Source organism: Betta splendens, chromosome 21 (assembly GCF_900634795.4).
Source record: "Betta splendens chromosome 21, fBetSpl5.4, whole genome shotgun sequence".
Taxonomy (NCBI): domain Eukaryota; kingdom Metazoa; phylum Chordata; class Actinopteri; order Anabantiformes; family Osphronemidae; genus Betta; species Betta splendens.
In genome coordinates, this window is record NC_040899.1 from 12,424,366 (window position 1) to 12,445,920 (window position 21,555).

Below are 21,555 nucleotides of genomic sequence, written 5' to 3' on the forward strand. Positions count from 1 at the left end.
ATGCACTTTGCATTCATTAGAATCCTGATGCATCCTTGGCTTTCTGTGTGCATATATGTCAAAGCAATATGCAAATTCATGGCAGTAATGCAATATGTTTAGGCCATTTTTGGACCAGAGTTGTGCTGAACCTTAGTTTCAAGCTGCAGCTGCGACTAAAATAACAGATGCTCATTGAAATGTCACAAAATGGGACTTTAAAAGCTGTTGTTGTTTTGGTGGGTTCAGTGAAATCTGACAGTTATTCCTGCCTTTTGTCTCATCATGAGGCGTCAGAGATCAGTTTTCATTGCTTCCGTGAAATGAAAGGTCAAGTTTTTCCAAGTCATAAAGCTTCACCTGGATTCACGCATCGCGCCTCGGTGCCGTTCAGGCAAATGATGTCAGTCTGCACAGGCTTTGTATCAAACCTGTAGGAAGAGGAACAGCTGTGATGTGTGCATTTCATTATTATACCACTGAACATTAAGTCTTTTTTGTAGTTTCCCCCAATCGTCCGTGTAGCTATAGGTGATACTTAATAAATAGACGTTTGGCTCCCACTTAAATCTGTGTTTTTTATTTTTTTTGAGCTTGTATAATTACAAATAATTGAGTTGGGTTTCCTAATTCCAGCCGTAAACATAAATTGGTTCGCTAAGGGGGTTGTAAGAAGTCTGAGGAAAAAGAACTCATTCAACGCTGAATTCAGGCTGTAGGAAAATCCCAACCGTTACTTCAGAAGCCTTAAAATGTTTTAAATGTTTTGTCGCACTTGAATGTTTTTGGCCTTTCTGCCACAGTGAGCGGATGTGCTGCGTAACATCCAAATACGTTACATCATCTTCATGAACTTGCTTCGTCTCGCTCGTTTCAGTTTTTTTGGTACTGGGCCAAGATAAAAACGTACCCAGATGATCATAAATGACATAATGTTAATCGTAGCTCTAATCAGTGTCTTCTTTCCTCTTTGCAGACAGTGCGTCATGGTTTTCCCTACCAGCCCACCGCTCTGGCCTTCGATCCCGTGCAGAAGCTCCTGGCCATCGGCTCCAGATCAGGCGGTGTACGCATGTATCCTTCCTTCTCTGCTGCTGCCGCTGCGAGATCTCCAGACCACCCCCCACCCCCCCTCCTCCGTCCCACTTCCTCCGTCCCTTAATTCATATCCCACTCCGTGGCTGGTTACTTCACGCCGCTCGCTTGTCATGTCACAGGCTCAGAGCTGTCCATCCAGCGGCGCCCCCCCGCGGGTCACCCGGTCACAGGGAGTGCGTAAGTAGGTAGGTGGGCGACCACGCTTTCATATATTCCCGTGTTCCTCTGGTTTGTGTCGGAGGAGCCTGGGGCAGGGGCAGCGCGCAAATATTGACGCTGCGGCGCAATGGATTGACAGGCTGAGTGATTCCCGGCGCCGAAAGGAGGCGAACGAGAGCGAGGCAGTGACAGAGGGAGATGTGACACTGTTTGAGCGTGCGAGGGGGGGTTGGGGGGGTAAAGCCTGTGAAACGCATCCTTTGCCGCCGCTCCATAGATCAGGCCAATAAAAGTGTGGCTCCACAGCGGAGCTCGGGTTTCTGCTGCATGGAAGCCCTTGAGTGACTTAGCGCTCCCATTGACATGCTGCACACACGCCGCTCGCCTCCCACGTGGCCTGTCAGCGACGCTGTTTCTCTCTCTCTCTCTCTCTCTCTCTCTCTCTCTCTCTCTGTCTGTCTGTCTGTCCGCTCGCACTTACAGAAACATCGCCTCTCTCTCTGTTTTCATTCTGACCGCGCCGTCCTCCGTGAAAAAAGGCCGTCCTCCCCTCATTTCTTCTTTTATTTCATCAGCTCACCCTTGCCGTGTCCTTCACTCTCAGTCTGAATGGTTTCCCTTCTCTTCCTGGGGCTTTGAACGCCCACCTGTCATCTTCCATCACGCTCTCTCTTATTTTTTTTTTTCTTTATTGCTTTTCTGATGTTTGTCCTGTCTGTGCGGTGGCCAGTGGAGGCACTTCAACCACACAAACGTACATGTTTCCCAACCACATCACCTCATTTTAATTGTGCTCTCAGCAGCATTTACCAATGTTGGGTTTAAAGCTTGCACCCTGTCTCTCTCTCTGTGCCTGATGTCGCTGACCTTGTGGTAGCGGCACATTATTATATGGCGAACCTATTTATTGTGTTCTTGTAAGTAAATATGTCCCCTGGGGTTTAAAGTTAAAGATTCAGTTGACATTATTGATTGGCCATGTAGGACTGTGGTTACGTGAGCTGGTTGTGGGAGGTGCCTTTTTCAGCGTGTGGTGTGTGGGCATGTGTGTCTACCAAGTGTGTGTGTGTGTGTGTGTGTGTGTGTGTGTGTAATTGTAATTTTTCTACACGTATAACTGAAAGGTTTTAGTTTTAAGATTAGTATTAGTACAGAGTTGTGGTTACTGGTTCTGTTGGCGGTTGATCAGTGATCTACTTTATTGAGTTAAAGTCAAGTCTCAAATGCAATAAGTTCTTCTTCTATGTTTATTATGCTTCATATCTATCACAATTTATAAGTGAAGGATCCTGAAATAAGATGAGGACATTATTGTAGTGTCACATAAAACACAGGTCACTTGGCTCACTGGCATCATACAGTAACTGTCCATACTGTGACTCCGGGAATGCTTTATAACACACCTAAGCAACGTCTTGAATTTAAAATTCAATGTGATGAAATGTCAGAAGATGCATTGAAATGACATTGTGTTCTTTCACAATGGATGGAAATGAACTAAACCCCCAGTATAAATAAATCACTTTAGCTGCATTAGATTAAATGTACAGTACGTGAGCATTTAAACCTTCCAAAATCCTCTGTAAAGACTACAGTTTGCGCTGCACAGTACTGGAGCGTATCCCAACTCCATGGATTTAGCGTGAGCCACCGTGGTCTAGTTCTGCTCTGGTGTATGGTGCAAAGTGACGATGTCATCAGGGTTGGCGCAGTGGGTTGGCAATGACAATCTCTGCAGTGGGCTCCTAGGACACTCCTCCCGCTGCCTGTGGTGAGATTACAGAGATATGCTGAGATTTGGTATACTGAGAGCAAATAGGACAGAGAAAGTGTGTATGTGTGTGTGTGTGTGTGTGTGTGTGTGTGTGTGTGTGTGTGTGTGTGTGTGTGTGTGTGTGTGTGTGTGTGTGTGTGTGTGTGTGTGTGTTCACGTCTCCTCTACCAGTGTAAACACTGTCTGTGTCTCAGCACATACATGAGTGCACTGTGCCTGTCAGCATTCGTTCGCATGTCGCCGTTGCGAGAATGGATGCAGTTTCAATAAAGGGTTCAGGTAATAGAATTGCCCAGAGTCTGATAGACAGTCACTTCTCATAACACTCAATCAGATCGGAGAACAGAGGCTCAGGAGGAAGAAGAAAGATGAAGAGCCAAATAAACAATGGTGGGAGGAAGGAGGAGGACGTGATAATGCTGATCCCTTTACGGCTCCAATGACTGACTTTTAAATTCAGTTGCCACTTTATTGAAAAACAAAATTAGCATATCATTAGTATATCATCATTTTAGCTACTATTTTAGACTAAAGTGATGATTTGGACAATTTGGTATCACTGGAAAGTGAGTTTAAGTTTAAGTTAAGCTTTGACAGCGCTGATGTTTTAAGATCAGCTGCCCGACGTTCACATCCCTCCACAGGTCATCGCTCGGAACAAAGGTGACTTTTGGAGATAAAGTCTATCATCAACAGCCACAAGTTGCACTGTGCAATGACTGGCAGCAAGCAATGAATAGTCATAACTCAGCCTGGGGAGCGGGAGAAGTGTGTGTAAACACCCGGCTACAGTTCCAGGGCTTTATTTTCAATCACACACTCTCTGTGGTTGACGGGACAGCTTTGAAGTGCCAGTGAGACAAACAGACAGTCATCAACTGAGCATTCATCGTTGTCACACTGTGTCACTGTGTGAACAGACCTGCAAACACGATGATCTCAGTCACCGCGTGCATGAATGTGGCCCGTGCCATTTTCCCCAGAGAACTTCTGCTGGGTGCATTCACACACACACACACACACACACACACACACACACACACACACACACACACACACACACACACACACACACACACACACACACACACACACACACACACACACACACACACACACACACACAGAGCTTGGGCTTACCATCAATGCCATGAAACAACAAGCAGCTTCTGTGCTATAGCGAGTCACTTGGTCTTCAACTGAATTAAACGTAATCGGATATGAAGCCCTCTATTTGTAAATGAGAGTAATGCTGGGTTTTACCGCTGCCAAAGGTGAGCAAGCGAAAATGCAGCTCTGGTAGTTAGACGGAAAAGGGATGAGGCAGCAAAATGATGCTATTCATAACCCTACACGGCACTTATCCTGACTTTACCTCTGTAGGATAATAGAATTAATGGCTCAGCCCTGTAGGTAACGTCTGTGTTAGAGGACGCAGCGGTACTGGAGCATTATTTAGAACGTGTTGCAAAAAGTGCTGACGCGGTATTTCCTCCAGATTTCCTGCTTGAAAACAGGTTAGTATTAGAAAAGACACGCAGTTCGTTTCCACAATGCAGAGAAACTCTTTCTTTCATGGTTTTCTAATCATATCTGGATATTATTTTTAGTCACTAAAGTCAGTGAGCATGTGATGTAATGTTATTTTTCCCTCGGACAGTCACAGGCTACCCAATCAGTTTCCCGCTCCCTAAAACAATTGTCAAAGCTGTAATTCTTTTACTCGCTCCCCGTCTTCATTCCTGTCCTCCTCGTCTGCGCTGTTGTCTTTGCTCCCTGGTTCTCTGCCTGCTCTGCCAATTAGATTAGGAATGAAAAGTCAGCTGACTATTAATAGCCGCACTGCTGTCACTAGTGTATGTTCAGTCCACCTACCACTAAGACGCAGACAACGGAGCAGCAAAACAGTTCAGCCAACGCTTTCATGCACAATCTTCCCAATTTGACCTGTAATTTCAACTGTTATTTTTAACAATTTATTTTCAAGTCTTTCACTTGACCCAGAGGTTTTAACTAGTGGGAGTGCGATGTACAACTATTTTATATATTTTGGCAATTCTGTCTTTCATTTAGAGAAAGGAATAGTGGTTTATGATGAAACTGTATTACTAAATATATATTTACAGTGTGTGTATTCTCTTTGACAAAAAACACATGCTGACAAGCCGATACAACATCTTCTTGTAGTTGTTGCTACAATATTTAACACAGTTGTAACTGGTAATACTGTGTAAGAGTTAAGTTTAGTTTTGTTTATGTGTTTGGTGTCAAGTTCAGTTTTTGTGCTATTACTAATATTACGCACTGATTACTATGCATTGATTTAAATGTTTGGGGTTGGCTGTGATCACATTTCTCTCTTGCCCTCTGTAGTTTCTGTTTTACAAGCCTCTATTAGTCTCACACCCACCCAACGAAGGCTAATGATGCACGTTTTTACAGTAAGTAAGTTGCCTTAGCTTTAATTATTGTGGACTGTATTTGCGTCCTAGTGCTTATCCAGTTTGCCTTTTAATCAGACTCATTAGTATGATTTATGTACATGCAGTTAGATCCCCTTTTTCCACCCGCAGTATCACAGTTTACCGCATTTCCATTTTTGTGGGAAGTATGCAAATGAAGCCAGGGTCTGACTGGATGGTCGTCGTGCCGTTCTCACAAAACCGCAAAGAAATTCCACGAATGCAATTAGCGGTGCTGCCAATGCAATGATGCATGTAATCTTTAAGTCTTTAATTAGATCAGATTACATGTCCCATATGATTATATGATTTAGATGGTGGGATTTGATGTTTACTTCAAGTAAGGATGAGGAGGTGCACGTGTATGAATGGTGAGCACGGTCTCGGCATGTGTTCACACGCGCAACATCGTACAAAGCTCATTTTGAGAGTCCGAGTGTCCGAGGAGTTGCTGACTGGACAAAATATTGGAATCGAGTGTTACAGTTACAGTTACTTTGGCACATACGAGACAAAGAGCAAGTCCGCATTCTTAACTCAACTCCCCCCGATGATGTCATGTGGAAATCTGTGTCCTGTAGCGGCGTAGAAAATGTTCTATTCGATCTATAGATAAATCGGCTGTTGCATCTCTGCATGACTGTAGGTTGTGTAATGTAAAGTACTTTCAACCACAGAGTCATTGGCTCTGCACTGGGATCAACACAGTAAACCTTTGTCCACTGTACACACTTAAATTCTATTACTTTTAGGTCACACAGCAGCTTATAGTCATCATGAGGAACCGATATGGGAACTGGATGCATAAGTCATGTGTTGGCACAAGGAGCAGTAAGTGCTATTAGACTGAGATGTTGTTTTCTATATGACGGGCTCTTCCACGAGAACTGGGTCAGCGCGTGCTCATCTTCTGTCCTTACTTTGAAAAAACACCAGCACGGGTGGGGGGGTTCGAGTGCAGAGTACAAATTGAATCTGGATTGATGGTGTTGCCATGGTGACATTAATACACAAGGGTGTCCCAGGTGTTCTTGACGGTGTCATGTGTCTAATTTTTCAGAGACGACCTGACACTAGAAACCACATGTAAATGTTATTTATTTCATTAAGATGAATACACATCATGAGAAATCCTCAGTTCTACAGTTTATTAATAATAATAATAATAATAGATCAGTGGTTTGAATTGTGAAGCCAGCTGCTGTGTGCATTCGATCATGATAAAAGGACCAAAAACCAGACTAGCATTAGCAGCAGGTCCCGTCGTTCATTGGTTTGTGCACTCAGTGCATATACAGATTTTGCTGTTGTTTGTCATCGGCCTGATAAGGACAGTACACAGCATGTTTCCTCGGTGAGCACAGAAAAGGTCGTCAGTGTTACACGGTGAGACAGTGCAGTGTAGCACATCATATCTTATTAATTTACCCTGTCTATCATCAAAACAGCAAACCCTAGCCAAAGGGCCTCGCCGATGCCAGCTGCCTCCCTTGTTAATTTGATTCCTCACCTCATCACTTTGGCCGCGAGCAGTCAGGCACTGAAATGTCCAGGCGCTCGGTCTAGACATCTGCTCGTGGAGACAAAAGGACTTTTGTTGTTGTTTTTCCGCTCCTCTCTTCTCGGCCGCAAATTTGTATTTATGAGATCTGGCCAAATTGACTGCAGGTGCTGGGGAGGGATGCGGCTCCTCTCCTGCTCACCTCCGTGTGGGCGATTAGAGGAGAAATAAGAAATTATGATGGGAGCGAAGAGCAGTGGAGGGAAAGTTGGTGAATATATGATAAGGGATTTGAGTGTGTGTGTGTGTGTGTGTGTGTGTGTGTGTGTATGTGTGTGTGTGTGTGTGTGTGTGTGTGTGTGTGTGTGTGTGTGTGTGTGTGCATGTGGTAAATGATGATGTAGGTGCCACAAGATGCTTGTTAAATGCTGCAAAACTACCCATTTATAACATCTGTGCGAGTTGTTTTGACACATTGTTATAAATATCCAAAATGATGGTGTGCTTCTCCTGCCGCTGTAGTGAAATGGCGGCTGAGGCACCTTTGGCGTGTGAAATGTGACTGGTTTGGAGGTAAATGAATTAAGCAGACAGCCTGTCATACCAAGGCGTTTAATCAGATTTCTGAGGGATTTGATTATTCATAAGTGGCTGTTTTGGTGAGCTGGTGCCTCTGAAAACCCACAGCGATTTAAAGCAGGATACCACCCACAACACACTTGTAGCAGACTGTTGCCCTTTCACCACAGATGATTTCAATTTTTTTATATACCAGACGTTTAGTTGGACACCGTATCTGCACTGATCTTATTCATCGCCGATATTCACTGGCTTCGCCTTTCATGCCGCCTTCAGAAGAAGCGATTGTGTGCTTTAATATCAGATCCTCTTTCATGCCAGCCATATCTCGGAGCAGAGTGTAGACAGCCGGGAGCACATGGCAATTGCCACTATTTCTCCTGGCCTCTTTGTCTCATAGGTGCCTCCCCTGGAAGATGGGACAGAATGATAAAAAGGGCAGATGGGGGAGAAGCAAATGCCCAGAGACAGATAAGAGGATACTTCAGGGTCAGGATAGGAACGAGGGAGATATGGAGAAAAGATCTAATGGAGAAGATCCAGTGTAAAGGCTGTTGAGTGCATATGAGTTCCCTCAGACGAGACCTGGACCAGACGTCGACCTTGTGTTAGCACAAGCGCAAACATTAGCTCATCCATCCGTCCGTCCGTCCATCCATGCATTGTGGAGGAAGCGCTCGGTTTGTTAGTGCCAGTCCCAGCTGCCGTTGTTCACCCTGAACAGGTCACCTGTCACAGAAGCACATTAGCTCACATAATGCAAAATATGGGTCCGGTCGAATGAACACAACTGAACCCTGTTTATTTCGTGCCGATCAACTTCAGCTTTTTGAATACATCTGTTTATGAACTAATGTCGTGCGAAAACCATGTCTGTAAAACAATTAGCAAATATAAAAAATAAAGATATAATATGGGACTAGCTATTTTTTGCTGTTACCTGCTTTATAAAGCTATAAAGGTAAGTTCTGATTGACTCGGTTCAACCCAGGGTCTAAACAAAAGGATTATAATGAGCCAGTAAGTGAGAAAAGACTCTCTGTCGTTAACATTTTAAGTCAGCGCAGCGTTTGTCATTTAGAAAAATCTCACATGCTTTCGTTTCCACACCTCCACTTCTTCTTCTTTGTTTTCCTTCCTGACATTAGCGCGGGATCAATTGACTGTGGCTGCTCATTTGTAGCTGGAGTCATGACTCAGTTAGCGCGTGTGCGCGCCGTAGCCTGCGAGCGAGCGGAGGTCGGAGGACGGGCCGCGAAGCCTCCGAGCGTGAGCGGGCGGGCGGTGTGGGTGTCGAACGCCGAGACACCCGCAAGGAGAGGAAGAGGAGGAGAGGAAGAGGAGGAGAGGAAGAGGAGGAGAGAGCGATGCAGAGCTTGGCAGGGCTGCGGTGTTGGATCCATCTACCCACATTGTGACTCACCATTTGTCAACCCAGCAGTTTACTCTTCAAAGCTGCTACTGAAAGACACAGAGAAAAATGGGAGCTGAATGAATTCTGGTGGAAAATGGACTTTAAATGGGGCTTAAAGGGGGTTTGAAGTTCTAACGAGCCAAAGTTTGTAACGCAGTCCATTATGTTGAATAGACGCTGAGTCTGTTCTCCCTCGTCAGCTTCATCGGGGTGTTTATCAGGTTATCGGAGCGTTCGCATATCCCACAGAGCAGACTGTACATACAAACATATTAGAACCTTGTTACACACGGCTGTTCGGGGACGCGCGTGTGGGAGGACTGCAGTGTTTGGGCTACTGCCTTAAGCAGGCGCCATTGTTTGAGCCAAGTAATAATGTGTCACTACTGGAAACGCGTACAGTAAACAACACGTTACACCGTGGTGCAGTTTGTGAACTTTGGATGTAAGGTTGAGAATGTGTGTGTAAGAACCTTTCTGTGTCTGACTGGTCATGAGTTTAATGTGTAAAATGTTCTAATAGTAGCTGATTGTGTGTTATTTTATGTGGTGCACAGAAAATAAACAGTAATAATAAACAGAAAATACAAACAAAATAAAGATAAGCTAAATAAAAGTAAATGCTAATCAAGAAATGAATCCATTATTGTAACTGGAACAATATTGGATGTCATTGGACAGATGACGAGCGTCCCAATAAACACCTTCATGCTTTGTTTTCTGTGCAGCCGCATAAATAGTCATTGTCACAGTCGGTGGCTCCGACTCGTCTGTCGCTCTGCGCCGGCGCAAGACAGGAGAGCTGACACCTAAAGTGATTATCAGTATGCATTGACGGAAGCTCGGCTCATCAGCAAACCAATCATGGGAAAATTGGATCCCTGAAATAACAGGCCATTAGGAAGGAATTGAGAAATACACTTGTGTATTCAGAGGCAATGGGGCTTGTCGCAATTTTCATATTGTCGTTTTTGGATAGAAACTGTGTAATAACGAAGCAGTGGAGGTGCAAATCCATAGAATGTGATATCGCAGTTAATGTCGTAAAACATAGTAAGCCAGAAATGCATTAAAGCTTCTTTTTTGTTTAGTTCTCCAAATATGCAGTTATAGTGAAGTATTCCAATAAAAGCATGCACAAAAACAACCTTGACACCAATTTGTAGTTTCCGAACTTACTTCATGACAATTTAACCTGCTCTATAATTCTAAGTATGTACAATATGTTTGATGCACAGTATCTGTTGCTCAAATCCCAAACTTTGTCATAAAGTGGTTCTAGTGGATGGAGGTGAAACTAATAACAGCACTTGACCTTGAATCTGCTACAAGACAACCTCTATTGTTTGTTAATGGTTGTCCAGTATTGTATTTAATGCCTAAATAAGACCTAACTTGATGTATTTGTGCTTAAACGCTGCAAATATGCATTGTTCCTCCAGTTGAACACAGACTCTAGTTCTTGAGTTCTTTAGTTCTTTAGTTCTTTAGTTCTTTAGTTTGGGGGGGGGGTTGATCTGATGACGTGCGGCGGCCATGCTTGTTAAAGACAAAAAGGGATGTGTTCAGGCACTCACAGCACTGGATTATGGGCAAGACAAGATTCAGGGCTGGATATTTAGAGAATTAAACTGACTGTGACTTCTCATTTAACACTCGTATTAAAATTTAAACTAGAACGTCACCTGCCTCTGAACTAAATTATTTTTCCGGCTTAAACTTAAAGCGTTTTTCAGGTCTGCTCACGTCCCTCATTCGCACATTTCTTCGACTCATTAACATTTATACAGTATTTGTAGAGCTTCATTCAGTTGCCGTTGTTGCCTCCTTTTTCCCCTCAACCTAAATCTCGCCACAAGCGGAGCCGTTTCTGTCTCCTTTACAGTTCCATCTGTCCCTTCGTGTCTTTCTATCCAACAGCGTTTACAATAGGATCATTATCTCGCCTTCTCCTGCTCCTATTGTCACCCCCGTTCCTCTCTCCCCACACTGTGACGCTGCCTGGATGAGGAGGCAGCGAGGCGGGCAAACAGGCAGACTGTGCACTGCTCTGGGTTGTAATGATGGTGCTTGCTTCTATAAAAAGCCTTCAGGCAGCTGAATCGATAGCGCCTGTTGTCAAATTGCACGTTACCCTGAGAGAGCGATAGAGGGGCTCCAGTTTCTACTGTGTGTGTGTGTGTGTGTGTGTGTGTGTGTGTGTGTGTGTGTGTGTGTGTGTGTGTGTGTGTGTGTGTGTGTGTGTGTGTGTGTGTGTGTGTGTGCTGCCAGGCTTGGCCCCAACAGGTCCTTGCATTCGTTTGCCACACACTGAAAACAGTTCTGGACCTGTCGTTGTTGAGCTCTGGAATAAACACGTGCTGATGATTTTGAAGGAGCTCAGTCAAAAAGAGTTCAAGACAATGTTATAATATTTTGAAAATGTGTCATTTATATATAAGTGCTTGAGGTGATATTAGGCTCTTTTATTTGGAGTGATCTTTAAAATACATGTACGTCCCCTGAAATAAAAACTGACTCATTTTGATTGAATCTTAGATATTTATAGACTGATGACCTGATAATATGACAAGCTCACGTCTCAAACCAAAGAAGCGACTGCAGACTATAATTTCCCCAAATGTTGAATCCATTACACGTCTGATGCGAGTGCAGTCACGCAGCCGCAGTAGGTGAGGGAATATCCTTTCAAGTTTCCCACTGTTGAGGTTGGAAAGCTTGTAAATGGCTGGTGCTTTCATTGTAAACACTGGCTTCATGGCGACGCTTTAGGTGGTGGAATAAATTCATAAATCGCTCCCAGTTTAAGATGACACGTCCTCAGCAGCTGTCTGCTGCGTGTGAGGCTGTAAACAGCCCCAGTACCAGTACCATGACACTGAGGCTTCTGAGCCGCTTGTTTCTCTTGAACACTTCATTTCAGCGCCTGACGCGGTTTTCTTTTTTTTTTAACTGCGGGGCGTGTTCCACTAACTCAATCAGTCTTGCTGCGCATTCTCTGGATATCCGTTAATGGTCCCCACCACCAGCTCTGGGTAAAGCTATGGGACACCCAGCTGCATTACTGCAGCCTTGATTATAGGGAGCACTGTCTCAAAATGGAGCTTTTCACTGCAAACGGAGCAGATAAAAGCTGTTGTCAACGTCTCGATGTATTAAAAACCCTGCAAATTGACTGCATTGACTAGTTTTAATTTCACTGCTGCAGGTTTTTTTGTGTGTGCGCATCTAAAACAAAGAGGCATAATTGTCGACACGCATCCTGAGTCAACTGACACTGAATGCATTTGCAGGTGTGGACGTCTGCATCCACCCATTAATTTTACATTAGCACATTGAATTTTCATTGACACTGCTCTTACTGTGCGTCGTCCCAGCTGCACAGACCTCCACGTAATTAGACGCACGGACTCTAATTATATGTTTATTCCACATTTTCTGTACAGGTTTGTGTGTTCTGTGACCGTATAGAAATTATTAGATTCAACAGACACTGACTGAATGATGATCACATATGGAAATTTCAGTTAGATGAACACCTGATACTCGTGAGTCCATATTACTATTGAAAAACATGACTTTCTACAGTATAGGTGTTTCTTTTGATGCCTCTTGGCCAGAAATATAAATTCCTGTCATAGTCATGTTAAAAAAAAACAACAACTTTTACATTGTTATGTTGTGGACAGCTTTACCTTGAGCTTATCCAGAAGCCTCTGTGTGATTCCTTATTTTTTGACCTATAAAGTCTCTATAGTGCCGACCTTGTGCAGGACCAATTTTATTACCTGGAAGCAGGTTATCTGCAGGTTAATTAGCCTCTGCGCCGCTCACTGAGATACAGGCAGGAGTGAACAACGGTGTGGAGCCTAAGTGTGTACCTGTATAATTGCTTATACACAATAGTCTCTCACAGCAGTGATGTGAATTTGTTGTCATTGTACTAAGCCACTGACATCATTACGAGCTCACTACTGTATGCTGTCATAAATCACACGCATGTGTTATATTTTCTTTTTACACAAAGTTCACAAATAGGCACAAATTATAATAAAGGTCAAATGTCACAAGACGGAAATCTGATCATATCCTGTCATCTACATGTCATTTTAAGGCAGTTCTGGTCAAGCTAATAACAAGCTGAATTGAATCAAACTTCACCCAGGAACAACAACTACAAACCATGTAAAAACTCTTAAACTTGTGATGGGTTTATCATCAAATACCACAAGTAAATCTGTAACTTTGAGCCGTGTTCCCTTCAGTTAACATGTTACAGTATAGCACAGGACACAGGTTGTGTCTGAGTGAAAGAAAACACATACAGAAACACACACAGAGCAGATGTGCGCTAGCATTTAATCACAATGTCTGGAAACAGTGAGGCTGCAAATTACGTGCACACATCTTTAAATTATGTGAGCCTCAGCAAAGACTTGATGAGTCTGTACTAAGTAAATCAGGCGCCACACTCTTGTAGTGAAGGTGTGTACTTGCTGTCAAATCACGGCTGAATCCTACACATTTAAATACAGTATATTTGAAATGCGTCAAACACATACTGTAAATAAAAAACAACTTAAACTTGAGTTAAGGTGTCAAAAGACGTTGATTATTTTTAGTGAGTGCTCCTCGGCAGCTGTATCAAATGTAAAACATGGCCGACAACAAACTGTGTCGCTGTGAAGGGTCACGCTATGATGTGTGTGGAAATGACAGGCTAGAAGTTACTGTAGCTGTGTGACAGCGGCCAACGCTTGCTTGTTTTCTTATCTGGAAAGCCTTCAATTTGTCACAAACAAGCGCAGGCCGACACAGTCAAACGGCTCCGAATTACAGCTTCCAAATACATTAGTACACATGTGTTTGTCAGGCTTATATTGTTTTCTCTTATAGAGACGCTGCTAACGTTTGAAAGGCGTCTTTAATCTTTCTGGGTCCCAAACAAGCTGGTGACATATGTAGATGCTTGTTGTTTGTATCCCTTGTAGACAGGAAGCTTATAGAAACAGGTCTGAGGTCAGTGTTATAGGCCAGAAGTGGCGTTTGACCAACACAAATGGATGCTAATTGACTATTTACAGGAGATACGATCTGCCAATGGGTGATGTCGTTTCAACTGCTTAATTACATACTGTAGCTGCTTTCCAAAATAAAAGCCCTGAAAGCATCACCTGCACTAGACAGCTGTGCTGGCTCTGTCAAATGTATATTTAATGGCGATACACAGACATGTATACAGTATTTACCAACACAACACGGGCAGCCATCCACACGAACACCTTGTTTTGGATCCACTGTGCTGCGAGATGTTTATACTCTAATCTAAATTGCCCAGCTGTGTCCCTACAGCTCCACCAGCTTTATTAAAAAGACAAAACAGTTATTATACACCCCCCCTCCCCCTGTACACACACACACACACACACACACACACACACGCACACACGGTTATAAGGGGAAGAGATAAGAGTGAATCACAGACAATGATGAAAGATGTTGAGCATAGATACGTAGGGGTACGGTTTGGAGAGGATAAGTGGATGGAGGGTCAGTTGGAAGTTTGAAGGGGAAGCCACTGTGGGCTAATTTGGAGCAACTGCACAGCTTTAATCAAGGCTCAACTTGAACGTCAGCACTTCCATTGACAACACAGCTCAGACTATTCACAAACATGGTCCGACCGCCTCCGGTGCGGTGTGATGCGACCGACGTTTGTGCTGTGGTGCGGATTCACTTCACCGGCGACAATCAGCCCAAATCTCTCACATCACACTCGTTATGCAAAAACTAAGACAACGTTCTCTATAAAACACAGCTGTTGGTCTCGGCGCGCTCTCGTGGAGACTAGACGGCGGAGAGCAGCTGTGGCTGCAGCAGAGGCAGATACGTGGAGCGCTGCGGAGGTTAATGCAGCGTTAATCCAGTGTTATCACCGGATCCGGGCTCGTGTTGTTGACAAACAAACCTTTGAGGGATTTACACAACCTGACACGACCACACGGAGCTAATTTCCCACGCAGGCGAGGACTGAGCCACAGAATAAACGCGCGTCCCCGAGCACCCGACCGCCGTGGCCTCGACATCGAAGCGCGAAACCTCAACAAACAGTTTGCCGTCGTCTTCGTCCTCAAAGCGACGGAGTGGTTCACCTGAAATCGTCCGCCTCCGCCGTCGCCTTTGCCTTGTCGCTCCAAGACAAACAAACGTTTGCCATTGTTTGTCACCGTGGACTCGCTGCGTGCGTCGTCTGGTGATGGGAGCCCATTGTGTGGAACTCACGGTGAAATCTGATTGACGAGAAGCGAACAGAGGACGTTTGATAATCTGCTGAAGCAAATGTGTTTCTCATTTTCCTCATTTTCTTTGGCCAAAAGACTAAACAGTGAAGAAAGCTGTATCAAATCTAACTAGATAAGTATAAATATTTGTGGGTCACATGTAATAAAATGTAATAACTACAGTAGTTTGCTCTTTTTTTAAGCTTCAAAGATCAGAATAATCTGAAATTCAAACATGAAGTTCCTGTTTGTTCACCATTTGCACGCCTTGTCTTCCCGCTGCTCTCCTTTCATCTGCCGATGGACGCCTTCCTGCGATGCAGGTGTCGGCTGCGTGTCGGATGGAGCTGTCAGCCGCCATCAGCGACGCTTCGCGGGAAAACATCACAAAAACGTCGAGCAGCGCGTTTTCATTCAGATTCGTGACGTTCCTTTGTCGCGGCCCGTCGCGGCTCCAAGCAGAAATCACGGCTCGGGTCCTCTCCCGTCGACTGTCTGCTGTACAGTAGGTGCATGTCCCCGTGTGTGATGGGAATCTAAACGGGACGTGTCCAAAGACTCACCCGTCAGGGCAACAGCGAGTCCTGACACAGAGATGATCTGTGTCACCCACAAATCCCTCTCAAGTCGGTTGTTGAGTCCCGTGAGGCGATCACTTCCTCTTCTCTGAGTGACTGGGCCAAAGCGTGATCCTCAAAGGATCCCTCCCTCCTCCAGGAGGCACAGAGGCCCCGACTCTACCTCTCTGGGAAAGATATTACAGGAAGTACTGCCCGTGACGAATGAAACAGAACGTGCTGTCAGGGTTAAAGTAGTGCAACTAGGAGAAATGCCTGTTTTGTACTTGTTTGTGTGATCAAAGTTGAGTATTGCTGAAGAAACCGCTTTTAGCCTGGGGTCATGAGCTGTTTTTTTTTTTTTTTTTTTTTTTTTTTTTTGTCCTCACCAGTGCACCTGAGATTTGCAGCCTGGTTCAACGATTCACCTTATCAGCCCACAGTTCCTGCTGCTGCTGCTGTAAATATGATAAGTCAGTCCAGCAGGCGAGTTTGAATGTTTTTGCCCCGTTGGTTTCTGAGGACGTGCTGAACCTGAGATCAATCAGATCTGACTCCTGCAGCGTTTCTGCTTGTCTGTATGTAAAATAATACTGGACACTCAAAATCGAGGGTTTATATAGCGTAGGTTTACATTTTAGTAAAACAAGAATAAAAATTTGAAATAAATCACTTCTCACATTTTGTTGTGAAAACCTCGCTAATATTATTAATTAAATAATTAAAATGTTTCAAACCTCCAATAAGCTGTTTCTAGACCATAAATAAATGGTTCGGCTTTAACCACACACATATGGTTGTTACTGTGCCTTAACTGCCTCTGTGTTATATTAGTGGAGCGTTCTGTTCAACCTGTGGTGATTAAGTAAGTATTTCTGTAAAGGATCCAACTTGGCTCTATTGTCACGTTGTCATTTCCCCCTCCTGCTGGTTTCCACCTGCTTTGAAGTATGCGCTGGTGGATTTCGCTTCCTCTGAAAGCACTTGTTTCCTAAACAAGCTGTGTGTAGATTTATTTGCTTACCGCCGGCTTTTCCCTTTAAGCACTCAGTAAATACTGTGGTGTGAGGATCATTTAGAAAGGATTAGGGGGACAGGTTGAAACTTTTTTGTTTAACAGTCAAATACCTTTCTACACTCGTTAACATGTGTCGCTTGTATTTCTATTGTGTCGCATGCGTCCTTCCTTAACTCTAATGGCCTCAGACTGGGACGACCGGGGGTCGACTGCTACTGTCAGCACGAGAGTGGATCAGCTGTTCTTCAACTGCAGTTCCTCATCAATGAGGTGAGTCAAGAAGCCACTATGACACAGACCTGCCTGTCCTCAGTCCTCATATTTTATGTGTTCGTCCTATAAACATTTGTGATTTTAACCTGGGGCGGTGCGGTGGTGCAGTGGGTAGCAAGAAGGTGTGCGGGTTCGATTCCCAGCAGGCCGGGTGCCGCTCTGTGTAGAGTTTGCATGTTCTTCCCGTTCTCGCATGGGTTCTCTCCGGGTTCTCTCCTCCCACAGTCCAATGCATTAGGTTTAATTGGCTACTCTCCATTGCCCATAGGTGTGAGTATAGCGATAGAAAATGGATGGATAGATGGATTTTAACTTGCTCAAGGACACGGAATTCTTCTCTCATAGCTGTGGAAGTGCCCCCCCCTCTGTGCTGTCACACCAGAGCTGTGTGGGTTGACACGTGTCAGGCCTCTGCAGCAAGTGGTTGATTTTGGAGACTTCAACAGCAGCTTTGTCGCTTGGTGACACGCCGTGTGCACTACACAGCGGCCGTGCGCTGGAGAGGGGACGGGTCCCGTGACGGTCGGGGGGAGCGGAAGTGGAGTCGCTGGCGAGGAACACAAACACTGTCTCTCCTCCTGCGCCACTCTCCTGTTTTTGTACCCACTCCACTTCTTTAAAAGCCCACTGGCTGTTTCATCCCACCTCTCCGTCACGGTGTTCGTGACGTGGCCGAGGCAGACGGAGGTGGACGGGCCCCGAAGACGGACGCGTGCGTGCGATTACACAGTCGTGCTCATGTATCAGACGTGTGTGCGGGCGCGTGGTCCTATTGTGCTCTTGGATCGACTGCCGTCGTCCTGTCATTTGACAGGGTGACTAATAGCGGCGCTGTGTGTCAATGCCCTCTTTTGGATTCAGCGTGTGGGCTGTCAGCTGCACTGCTAATGGCCGACTAGGATATTTAGACTGGCCTCTTGACGTCCTGTGAGCTGTAATGACTTATTCTGCGGAGGCTGCCTTTTGCTTGAACCGCAGCGCCGGTGGAAGGTTATGAAGAGGCTAATTAATGTGTGTGTTTGCCTTTCCTGAATTCATTATACGAGATGAATAATACATCTAAAGAAGCTGAGGGTGCATTTGAAGGTGGATGTCAAAGTGCTGGATGAGGGGAGGAAGCTTGGGGACAGAGTTTGGACAGAGGGATGCATCACTGTACACACTTGTATTCTAGCATTTTAACAGTATTAGTAGTAAAACCAGTCACCAAACCTGTGTAAAATGTCTGCAAAGGATTGTAAGACTGTTTTATTCATGTTTTATATGGTACAGAAAATTTCCAGGCTAAGTCATTTCCATTAGGTATAAAATTAGTCTCGTCAGGAAATGTGGGCGGGTGGAGGTTTCCTGACACTTGCTAATTCATTCATACTGTAACTGCACTTTTGTGCCCGTTCGTATTTTATGTGCGGCCACTGTGTGGGCCATACTGGGGCCCAGTACCAGCAGCCTCCAGCTTGGCTCAGCCGTAGAACCAGAGCAAAGGTCAGCGTGGGGACATTTTAATGTCCCCCCATCATCAATAGGTGTCAAGTGCAGAGTCCCCTCAGTCAGATTTGATGTGAATAGGCACCTTCAAAACTTTAATGGAGACGAGGGCAGTCAGCAAATATACTCAAATAATTGTGTTCCTCATTAATTTTATTTTAGGAACTGAACATCCTTTTAGTGGGTTGGAGGGGTGCAGTAGTAGATGGTGATTGGATGACTTTTTTATTAGTCTTTTTCTTTTTCCAGATTTTGCCACAAACCAAATCCTTTCACACTATGCATAGATTTTTTTTACATTATAGTGCTGTTTGGTTCATTTGTCTCAAAATACCAGGAGGAAACATGCAACAAATATTTTTGCAGGGTAAAGCAACACTGAAGGGGAAACATTAACCAATATTAAAATCAGTGGGAATCCTTCCTTTCATTGTATAGTCGTTAAGCCCATGATTAACTTTGTAATCTAAAGCTGATTCTCTCTGGGCTCCAGTCTTTACGGTGACGCCCTAGTAGTGAAGTCACACTGGGAATTTCACTATAATTACAATTTGCTGTTCTCAGCAGGGCCACAAACTTTTTCATTCTTTCGCACTCACAATGAATTTAATTTTTTATGATTGCTATGTTCTAGCAGATGGACTTTGGAATAAATATGCACTTTTCAGACCACTTCATGAAATCATAATAAACCTTTAACTTCTCATTGAACAATTGTCATTGTCTTCACACAACATACCAGTTGCTGGAGGTTTGTGTGACGAATGCTGTCCTGTTGCTAGGTGTCCATTTATTTTACACTGGTTAAAGGTCTAGACTGAAGGTGGGCCAGGTCAGCATCCTGACTGTTCCACTGGGAAGCCATGCTGGTATCAAACACTGTGCTATCGCTGCCTTTTGTCGTCCTTCGTCCTCCTCCAATGATTCAGTAGCTCTCTCCTCCTTTTTTCAATCCGCAGGGCGCATTGGTCACAGCCTGTGCAGATGACACGCTACACCTATGGAATCTCCGTCAGAGGCGGCCGGCTGTCCTGCACTCGCTCAAATTCAACAGAGAGAGGTGAGCGCAGCTTTCGGTCAATCAGACATCAGCATCAGTCACATGATATACAGTCAAACACACTTTCCAGTCAAAGATGCATGTTCCTATCCTTGGTGAGCTGCAGTAATATTGCATTGTATGTATCCAGGCATCAACACCACCTTGTCTGAGTCTGGTCTTACATTTATTCACACACTGTACTTTTAACTACTTTTCGTCATTAATAATATTTTTAAACTTCATCTTGCCTGAGCATGAATGCAGGCTGTTCAATCTGCAGATATTCGTCTATGTGCTCAGTGCAATGTTTCTGTCTACAGTGTGAAACAGCAGGTTAGGGTCGTGGGCTGAAGGGAGCACAGATCCACTTCAGCGAGCTCAGCATTTATTGAAGTCTTGTTTTGGCAGATGCTCAGGTTAAGCAAGTTGGAATGAAAGGCAGTGCTTCAAATTGGGTTTCAAACAAAGCCAAAGCGATATGGTTTTTTTACAACATGGGTTTTAATGCAGGTGATTAGGAAATCATAGTCAAGCAGCATATTTGGCATTTGTCTTTATTCCACTTACTTAAAAGCACAACCATCAGCACTTGAAGCCAATTTAACAGCTTGAGGAACAACATGTGGTCATGGATGTTCCATTACTTTTGGATCACATTTTGTGATTGACAATCAACAGACTTTTTTCCCCCCGAAACACACAACCGCACCCAAAGCTGAATCCAGGCGCTGCTTGCTGTGAGTTGTACCCGTTAGGGCTTTATATTTTGTAGTTTTCCTAGACGTGGCCTTTTTCGTTCTTCACTCATCGAATCCTTAAAAAAGCAGCTCGACCTCCCTGACGAACATCCTCGCCGTTGGGTGGAACCTGTCATCCGCTGTTTGTTTGTTTGACAGATGTCTGTGCTAATACGCCTGCAGAGTCGTCACATACTGTACCCTTCTGATATTATTGGCTGCGTGATGCGCATGGAAAGCCCACACAATCACAGAGGTGAAACCCAGCTTTTCCCTTCAGCTCCTTCAAACGCATTCTACCTGTCTTGTGACGAGGCAGGAGCTCCAGCCGCTCGCTCGCAGTGAATCATGCTCTAAGTCAAAAGGAGGAAGGGCGTAATGAGTCATCTGTCAGATGCCTGGCGCTGACTTTCCATTTAGCCTTGTCTCTCTAGGTGTGGATCAGTGACTCAGAGGAATGGATGGGGGTTGTCCACTAACCACAGGGTTCACAGTTCAACCCCTGGCTCATCCTGTCCACATGCTGACACTCAGCCCATACGTTTCTCCTCTACACTGGTCTAGTGCATGAAGGCGTCTGTGAAGTCACTAAACGCTCCTGCTTCCCAGGATCCCTTCACAATAAAGCCTGGCGTTTCTCCTGTGACTGAGCACACGACAGGAGAAGCACCTGGCAGTTATTGTAGTTCTGAGCACAATAACGGAGCTTTGACGTATTTGCTTCATTTATTTTATTTAATTTATATTTCTCTTCACAGTAACAGTTGTAGGATTCATTACATGCTGTAGTTACGTCACCTGCCGTATGAGCAGACGGCGACGTCGCCAGTGCCCCGGATGATGTCACCAACCCCGCTCATCTCTCCAGCACATCTGTTGACTTTGTTAGCGCCATGTGCTGCTCAGCTGGCTTCAGCTGGAGGGCACGTCCTCCTCTGACTGACGATTCTGAGGCCCAGTGATCCTGCTCGGTTGGACTGTGCCAAGCCAAACCGTGCGCTCCGCGGCCCCTAGTGGTGCATTCATCACCGCGTACCTCGTTTCCTGCCTTTCCAGCCAGTCGTAAATCCTGCTTTTCAAGCGATTTCAGGGAAATGTGACATTTTTTATGTCTTTGTAAGAAGCGGAGTCTCATGCAACAGAGACGTGCATGAAGCCGGTGAGGCTCTCGAACACAGACGTCTGCGTAATCC

General features: G+C 44.8%; 1 protein-coding gene across 13 annotated transcripts in view; it reads left to right on the plus strand.

Annotated features, from left to right (window-relative positions):
• stxbp5l (syntaxin binding protein 5L) overlaps window positions 1–21,555 on the plus strand; it is a 71,803-nt gene that overhangs the window by 12,632 nt on the left and 37,616 nt on the right. For 12 of the 13 annotated variants that reach the window (XM_029137460.3, XM_029137463.3, XM_029137461.3 and 9 more), the window contains exons 2-4: window positions 956–1,053; window positions 17,011–17,092; window positions 19,543–19,643. In XM_029137460.3, the coding sequence (XP_028993293.1) occupies window positions 956–1,053; window positions 17,011–17,092; window positions 19,543–19,643 (281 nt within the window). Of the gene's footprint in view, window positions 1–955; window positions 1,054–17,010; window positions 17,093–19,542; window positions 19,644–21,555 lie in introns of those variants that run through there. The other variant, XM_029137471.3, reaches the window with a different exon arrangement.